This window comes from Haliotis cracherodii, unplaced genomic scaffold, assembly GCF_022045235.1.
Source record: "Haliotis cracherodii isolate W230 unplaced genomic scaffold, xgHalCrac1.p SCAF_8, whole genome shotgun sequence".
NCBI lineage: Eukaryota > Metazoa > Mollusca > Gastropoda > Lepetellida > Haliotidae > Haliotis > Haliotis cracherodii.
The window spans coordinates 30,297,941-30,307,557 of record NW_027266341.1 but is presented as its reverse complement, the minus strand read 5'-3'; the positions used below and the strand labels follow the sequence as shown (position 1 = coordinate 30,307,557).

The 9,617-nt window shown below is 38.6% G+C and overlaps 1 protein-coding gene across 1 annotated transcript in view; it reads left to right on the top strand.

The window, feature by feature from the left end:
• Window positions 1-2,678: 2,678 nt before the first annotated feature.
• The window catches only part of LOC139450930 (uncharacterized), a 39,793-nt gene continuing 32,854 nt past the window's right edge, over window positions 2,679-9,617 (top strand). The window contains exons 1-3 of the mRNA XM_071232754.1: window positions 2,679-2,781; window positions 5,793-6,052; window positions 6,501-6,618. Coding sequence (XP_071088855.1) covers window positions 2,679-2,781; window positions 5,793-6,052; window positions 6,501-6,618 — 481 coding nt within the window. The remainder of the gene's footprint in view (window positions 2,782-5,792; window positions 6,053-6,500; window positions 6,619-9,617) is intronic.

The window sequence follows — 9,617 nt, the reverse complement described above, 5'->3', positions numbered from 1 at the left end:
CCTATTTCATAAGTGTGCAAACAATTTGTGATTTGATATCAATGAGTAACGGTTCATATTCTAATATCCTGTATGTAGGACAATTTTAGGTTAACTTCATGAATGCTAACGTGAGTGCAGGATATGGGATCTATCGTTGTCAGAACACATTTACATTTTTCGTGTCTGAAACTGCAATGCTTTTGTACCTGTGGAAGCTGATGTAACATAGATGTTTTTGGAAGAGAGACCGGTGTCCTGAATTTGTAGTGAGGTCAAATAGATTCGGTGTTAAGTGGTTACAGTGGCTTGTGAGTAAAGAAAACGTTTTCCTCACGGGTGATTGAAACATGAAAGAAACAAAATCGGAATAAGTGATAGATGATTTATTTCATTTTTAAGGTACATCTGCAAGAGGCAATTTCGTCTTTGCGAAGGACTACAATGGCCACAAATACGTTGACCACACTGGAAGATGACAGTGAGGACGCAATGTTGTAGGTTATCACACCAGGAGATGATGCGACGATAGCCAACTCAGGTGAGTTTATGAGTTGAAACTATAATTTCATATTTACCTTTTTCCTGTTCTCTTCTCACCGAGAAGGCAGGTCAGGGGTCAGTTAACTGTGACTAAGAATGGAGGTCAGATGTCACATGCAGTACTAATAATAATTTAAGGGCCGAAGTAGAAAACGTTTGTGCTCGCTCGTCTAGCATTGCAACATTTTCAATATTTTGTACGGGATTACGCAATTCAAAATCTGGAACATAAACCGACACACATTTTCAACGACTACTATCACTACTATCAGTTCACGAATTTCATTGTTACGAATGAACGTATTTAGAGTTTTTACTTTGTTACATTTGAAAAGAAAACTGAAAGTGACGTCGAAACTATTCAAATGGGCGTCATTTTCAATTCAAATTGTTTTTCCAAAATGGCGTAGAAAAACTAGTGGGATTTTGTTACCTTTGTACGTGGTGAAGAAAGTTGCTTTATGATTGCTCTGCTTTTGTTAAAGTCACGGGTATGCTATTCTGTAGATCCATCATTCTAGGCACACAGCTGCATTCGATGACCGTTAGTTGGGACATAATAAGGCATTCTGATGGCAGATACATTGCAGCACCCACCAGTGATATCCTGCCACTTCATGAGGGTCACAAATTGTGGGTCCCTTTACAATATACCCCTAATACACCACAGTTGTCTAAATCTCTAGATTATCTCAGATCATAAATTTCCATAATGATCGAAAGAGTCACATAAACCAATAAACTCATAATTGGCACATCATTGTTTAAGTGAGTGAGTGAGTGAATATTTATAGTCACATCGGCAATATTTCAGCCATATCGTGACTAATCATTGGTTAAGATCTTAAACTAATGAACTATTGAAATCCAAGGTTTATGGATTTCTTTAATATTCCAAAATAATATTTTGCAATGAAACAAGCCCTGACCAATACATTGCATATTTTTGCCTGTGTTTACATCCTCAGTGTCAGAGTTTGATGATCGGATGGGAGTTGTCGCCCCTGAAGAGCGTTCATCATATGTAAACAATGTTGAATCAGCTGCTTTGACAATTTTTTGTCCTCTCAGCTGCTCCCAGGTGATCATTTACACATATCACAGTGTCTGATTTCCGATCACATAAATAAACAGCCAGTGAATAGATTCTTGTGTCTTATCCTTGGTTGTCCCCCCATTTTAGCGCTTCTGAGAAAACGGTAGACAGGGGATGTCGTTCACACTTTTGTTGTTGTATCCTCAGTCACACAACAGTCTTCTCCTTGCAGTGTAGACTTAGCTGTTTGTAATACATTTTTACAGTCCTGAGTTACAACAAAGTTCACTATTATTAACAAATGTAAATTTTGGGATAACAGAGGCGGTCTCCACGAAATGAAAGTCCAACAACTGGTAGTCTAGATCACATACTTTGTGTACTTCTCTGACAAGTGACCGCCTCCCTGGTCTAGTGGTAGATGATCTGCCTAGAGAGGCGAAGGTCCGGGGTTCATTCCCCAGCCATGTTATACCAAAAGATTTTTGAGAGGGAACTTGTTGCCCCCATTTGTGGTCTTTCTGTGTAGCAAAAACATTTTGAATTAGAAATCATCCTGGTTTGGGGCCAAAATACTGCAGTCTTCCCATAGGTCTTCGCGGAACAGTTGGCAGATTGTGAATGTGCAAATGAGAGAATAAAAAGGTCAAGAAACAGGCAAGTGTGAAACCCAGGTTCCCGACGGAAATAGTTTCAACTAAAGAGGTTAAACCAGACAGTCTAAATAACAGTGAACATAGGTAGCACACACACACACACACACACACACACCAGCACACATGCATGCACCTCCTCCCTACACACACAAACACACACACCAGCACACACGCAAGAACACATGCATGCACCCCCACACACCCCAGCACACATGCATGCACCTCCTCCCTACACACACAAACACACACATCAGCACACACACCAGCACACATGCATGCACCTACACACACCCCAACACACATGCATGCACCCCAGCATACACAGAAACGCACACACACCAGCACACACAAAACACACGGACACACACTTCGTGGTTACAATACTAAACGATTGCTGAATGTTCCATACGCTCCCATCAAATAAATTCTCATTCCTCTTCAAAATTCAGAATTTCTCAGTTGGAATGGAGGGGAAAAGCAAGAGTGACAATGACAAACGACCTGAAACAACACAAGCCAGATTAGATAGCCCACCAGAAGACACCAGGACATCAAATGTTTCTCAAGGTGTGTATGCGTACCATTACATACCATACTTGATTGTATGAATAGTCAGTGCTTCAGTTGCAGGACTCTGCTTGACCAGTGTCAATTCAGCATACACCCGCTTCCTTTTACATTGATATTGATACCAACATGCAACTACCCAGAGGTAGAAAGTGCAGAGCTCCAGATAACTTTTTGAGCATTTGATTTTTTACTCTAGGGTTTCTATTTTAATTGGGTTATTACATTTTTCATTGGGTTACCAATATTTTTTTCACTCATCTATTCATCACTCTATTGGGGTTTTCCCAAAATTAGTGAACACTTTTTATTTAAAAAAAGAAATAATGTTTTAGATGTATATAACTGTTCTAAATATATAGGCTTGACTCGGAAAGAAAATTAGCTCGTAAGTGTGTTTCGGAAATTAACTCCTTTGTACGCATGCTGAAAAGCTTCATTGGGTATTAAATGTGTGCTGTTTTTTTATAATTGGATTTTTTCATTTGATGCATGCGTTTCTGTACCCAAGTTAATTGAATAGTAATTGGGTTTTGAATATTGTTTTGTTTTTTTTTGTTGTTTTTTTGTTTTTTTGGGGGGGGGGGATTTTACGCAAGTATGCTGCTTATCTGTAGCTCTGAAAGTGTATATTGAAAGAATAATATGCGATAGCTTCAAATCTGTTATAACATGTAACAATGTCCTGTCTTGTAGCTGGCTACATAAGTGTACATATAATAATGCTGTATCTTGCAGCCGACTACATTGGTGTACATCTCATAATGCCTGATCGTGTAGCTGGCTACATAAGGGTACATATAATAATGCCCTCTCTTTCCGCTGGCTACATACGTGTACATATAATAATGCCCTATTTTGTAGCTGGCTACATAAGTGTACATATAATAATGCCCTATTTTGTAGGCTACATAAGTGTACTTTTGATAATGCCTTATTTACAAGCTACAAGATCTACACTTATGTACACTTGTGTAGCCAGCTGCAGTATAAGGCATCAATATATGTACACTTATGTAGCCAGATGGAATATAGGATTTAATAATTTACTTATGTAGCCAGATACAATATGGGGCCTTAGTATATGTACACTTATGTAGCCAGCGGCAGTATAAGGCATCAATATATGTACACTTATGTAGCCAGATGGAATATAGGATTTAATAATTTACTTATGTAGCCAGTTACAATATGGGGCCTTAGTATATGTACACTTATGTAGCCAGCTGCAGTATAAGGCATCAATATATGTACACTTATGTAGCCAGATGGAATATAGGATTTAATAATTTACTTATGTAGCCAGTTACAATATGGGGCCTTAGCATATGTACACTTATCTAGCCAGCTGCAGTATAAGGCATCAATATATGTACACTCATGTAGCCAGATGGAATATAGGATTTTATTATTTACTTATGTTGGTTTGGTTTGTTGTTGAACACCGCAATCAGCAATATTCAAGCTATATGACGGTGGTCTGTAAATAATCGAGTCTGGACCAGACAATCCAGTGATTAATATCATGAACATCGATCCGTGCAAATCGGATCGATGACATGCATTAACCAAGTCAGCGAGCCTGACCACCCGACCCTGTTAGTGGCCTTTTACAACAAGCATAGTCATCTTTTACGGCAAGCATGGGTTGCTGAAAACCTATTCTACCCCAGAATCTTCACGGGTCTATTTACTTATGTAGCCAGATACAAGATGGGGCATTAGTATATGTACACTTATGAAGCCAGCTGCAGTATAAGGCATATCAATATCTGTACACTCATGTAGCCAGATGGAATATAGGATTATATTATTTACTTATGTAGCCAGATAGCTAGCTACATAAGTGTACACATAATAATGCCGTGTCTTGTAGCTGGCTACATAAGTGTACATATAATAATGCTGTATCTTGTAGCTGGCTACATAAGTGTACACATAATAATGCTGTGTCTTGTAGCTGGCTACATAGTGTACATATAATAATGCTATGTCTTGTAGCTGGCTACATAAGTGTACACATAATAATGCTGTGTCTTGTAGCTGGCTACATAAGTGTACATATGATAATGCCTTATTTTGCTGCTGGCTACATAAGTGTACATATAATAATGTCCTGTCTTGTAGCTGGCTACATAAGTGTACACATAATAATGCTGTGTCTTGTAGCTGGCTACATAGGTGTACATATAATAATGCTGTGTCTTTTAGCTGGCTACATAGGTGTACATATAATAATGCTGTGTCTTTTAGCTGGCTACATAGGTGTACATATAATAATGCTGTGTCTTGTAGCTGGCTACATAAGTGTACACATTGTTATGAGTGACGTATATTTGTGTCAAAGGCAAAGCTTAAGCAAGTAGCTGAGTATCACGACATTAGAATAGATGAGACAGCTAAAAAGATGTCATTCAGAAAGTATTGTGGGGAGAATCATTTTGCAAAAACTTAGTTCAGGAGAAAGACACATTGGATGTATTTGAGAGTGAGAAAGTTGCTAAGATGCAATTTGACAGGGAAATAGAATTGCTGAATGTAAAGTGAGATATAGAGAGAGAAAAACAAGAATATGTGGAGAAAGAACATGGGTATGAACGTGAGAGGTATGAGCTTGAAAGACAAGAAAAGCGGGAACAGCGGGAGCATGAGCGCGAGATGGACTAAGCAGAGGGTTTGAATTAGGGAGGACTAGAAGTAGATTAAATATACTTGCTACCTTTTAACATTGTTATAGTTTGCTTAAAGGCAAAGTGCTTAATTACCGACGACCATGCCTTTCCCTTGTTCGTGTTGCTCGGTAATGTTGCAGATTTCCATTCATCCCTTTCCTGTAATAACTATAAAAGCTAAGTGCGCAAATCACATAGAGAGGAGTCAATAATTTTCATCTGCAACATTTAATTATTCCGAAATTGTGACACGGCCCCAACTTTTATTGTGTGGAAAAACTGTTAAAATGCGAAATTTGTCACAGATACTAGAAAACTATAAACGATTTTACTCCAAAGGTCAACACTCTGTTGAAATGGACACTGCAGAGATCAGTGAGACGGGCGATCTGTCGGCGGGGATCATATCTAAAGGAAGTCAGAGGGAGCATGCCAGCGACTCAACAGAGAGTTCTAGTTCAGAATCAGAGTTGGAGAGGGAAAAGGAACGTCTCCGCGCAGAAGAGAAGCGCCTGACTAGATCCTGCAGAAAACAACAACTCTGGGCTGAAATCAATGAGCTAAAAGCTTCGGTAGACGATAAAAAGGTCAAGAAACAGGCAAGTGTGAAACCCAGGTTCCTGACGGAAATAGTTTCAACTAAAGAGGTTAACCCAGACGGTCTAAATAATAGTGAACATAGGTAGCACACACACACACGCAAGCACACATGCATGCACCTCCTCCCTACACACACAAACCAGCACACACGCAAGCACACATGCATGCATCCCCACACACCCCAACACACATGCATGCAACTCCTCCCTACACACACAAACCCACACACCAGCACCCACACAAGCACACATCCATGCACCTACACACACATGCATGCACCCCAGCATACACAGAAACGCACACACACCAGCACACACGCATGCATACACACGCACACCAACACACACAAAACACACGGACACACACTTCGTGGTTACAATACTAAAAGATTGATGAATGTTCCATACACTCCCATCAAATAAATTCTCATTCCTCTTCAAAATTCAGAATTTCTCAGTTGGGATGGAGGGGAAAAGCAAGAGTGACAATGACAAACAACCTGAAACAACACAAGCCAGATTAGATAGCCCGCCAGAAGACACCAGGCCATCAAATGTTTCTCAAGGTGTGTATACGTACCATTACATACCATACTTGATTGTATGAATAGTCAGTGCTTCAGTTGCAGGACTCTGCTTGACCAGAGTCAATTCGGCATACACCCGCTTCCTTTTGAATTAATATTGATACCAACATGCAACTACCCAGAGGTAGAAAGTGCAGAGCTCCAGATAACTTTTTGAGCATTTGATTTTTTACTCTAGGGTTTCTATTTTAATTGGGTTATTACATTTTTCATTGGGTTACCAATATTTTTTTCACTCATCTATTCATCACTCTATTGGGGTTTTCCCAAAATTAGTGAACACTTTTTATTTAAAAAAAGAAATAATGTTTTAGATGTATATAACTGTTCTAAATATATAGGCTTGACTCGGAAAGAAAATTAGCTCGTAAGTGTGTTTCGGAAATTAACTCCTTTGTACGCATGCTGAAAAGCTTCATTGGGTATTAAATGTGTGCTGTTTTTTTATAATTGGATTTTTTCATTTGATGCATGCGTTTCTGTACCCAAGTTAATTGAATAGTAATTGGGTTTTGAATATTGTTTTGTTTTTTTTTGTTGTTTTTTTGTTTTTTTTTTGGGGGGGATTTTACGCAAGTACGCTGCTTATCTGTAGCTCTGAAAGTGTATATTGAAAGAATAATATGCGATAGCTTTAAATCTGTTATAACATGTAACAATGTCCTGTCTTGTAGCTGGCTACATAAGTGTACATATAATAATGCTGTATCTTGCAGCCGACTACATTGGTGTACATCTCATAATGCCTGATCGTGTAGCTGGCTACATAAGGGTACATATAATAATGCCCTCTCTTTCCGCTGGCTACATACGTGTACATATAATAATGCCCTCTCTTTCCGCTGGCTACATACGTGTACATATAATAATGCCCTATTTTGTAGGCTACATAAGTGTACTTTTGATAATGCCTTATTTACAAGCTACAAGATCTACACTTATGTACACTTGTGTAGCCAGCTGCAGTATAAGGCATCAATATATGTACACTTATGTAGCCAGATGGAATATAGGATTTAATAATTTACTTATGTATCCAGTTACAATATGGGGCCTTAGTATATGTACACTTATGTAGCCAGCGGCAGTATAAGGCATCAATATATGTACACTTATGTAGCCAGATGGAATATAGGATTTAATAATTTACTTATGTAGCCAGTTACAATATGGGGCCTTAGTATATGTACACTTATGTAGCCAGCTGCAGTATAAGGCATCAATATATGTACACTTATGTAGCCAGATGGAATATAGGATTTAATAATTTACTTATGTAGCCAGTTACAATATGGGGCCTTAGCATATGTACACTTATCTAGCCAGCTGCAGTATAAGGCATCAATATATGTACACTCATGTAGCCAGATGGAATATAGGATTTTATTATTTACTTATGTTGGTTTGGTTTGTTGTTGAACACCGCAATCAGCAATATTCAAGCTATATGACGGTGGTCTGTAAATAATCGAGTCTGGACCAGACAATCCAGTGATTAATATCATGAACATCGATCCGTGCAAATCGGATCGATGACATGCATTAACCAAGTCAGCGAGCCTGACCACCCGACCCTGTTAGTGGCCTTTTACAACAAGCATAGTCATCTTTTACGGCAAGCATGGGTTGCTGAAAACCTATTCTACCCCAGAATCTTCACGGGTCTATTTACTTATGTAGCCAGATACAAGATGGGGCATTAGTATATGTACACTTATGAAGCCAGCTGCAGTATAAGGCATATCAATATCTGTACACTCATGTAGCCAGATGGAATATAGGATTATATTATTTACTTATGTAGCCAGATAGCTAGCTACATAAGTGTACATATAATAATGCCGTGTCTTGTAGCTGGCTACATAAGTGTACATATAATAATGCTGTATCTTGTAGCTGGCTACATAAGTGTACACATAATAATGCTGTGTCTTGTAGCTGGCTACATAGTGTACATATAATAATGCTGTGTCTTGTAGCTGGCTACATAAGTGTACACATAATAATGCTGTGTCTTGTAGCTGGCTACATAAGTGTACATATGATAATGCCTTATTTTGCTGCTGGCTACATAAGTGTACATATAATAATGTCCTGTCTTGTAGCTGGCTACATAAGTGTACACATAATAATGCTGTGTCTTGTAGCTGGCTACATAGGTGTACATATAATAATGCTGTGTCTTTTAGCTGGCTACATAGGTGTACATATAATAATGCTGTGTCTTTTAGCTGGCTACATAGGTGTACATATAATAATGCTGTGTCTTGTAGCTGGCTACATAAGTGTACACATTGTTATGAGTGACGTATATTTGTGTCAAAGGCAAAGCTTAAGCAAGTAGCTGAGTATCACGACATTAGAATAGATGAGACAGCTAAAAAGATGTCATTCAGAAAGTATTGTGGGGAGAATCATTTTGCAAAAACTTAGTTCAGGAGAAAGACACATTGGATGTATTTGAGAGTGAGAAAGTTGCTAAGATGCAATTTGACAGGGAAATAGAATTGCTGAATGTAAAGTGAGATATAGAGAGAGAAAAACAAGAATATGTGGAGAAAGAACATGGGTATGAACGTGAGAGGTATGAGCTTGAAAGACAAGAAAAGCGGGAACAGCGGGAGCATGAGCGCGAGATGGACTAAGCAGAGGGTTTGAATTAGGGAGGACTAGAAGTAGATTAAATATACTTGCTACCTTTTAACATTGTTATAGTTTGCTTAAAGGCAAAGTGCTTAATTACCGACGACCATGCCTTTCCCTTGTTCGTGTTGCTCGGTAATGTTGCAGATTTCCATTCATCCCTTTCCTGTAATAACTATAAAAGCTAAGTGCGCAAATCACATAGAGAGGAGTCAATAATTTTCATCTGCAACATTTAATTATTCCGAAATTGTGACACGGCCCCAACTTTTATTGTGTGGAAAAACTGTTAAAATGCGAAATTTGTCACAGATACTAGAAAACTATAAACGATT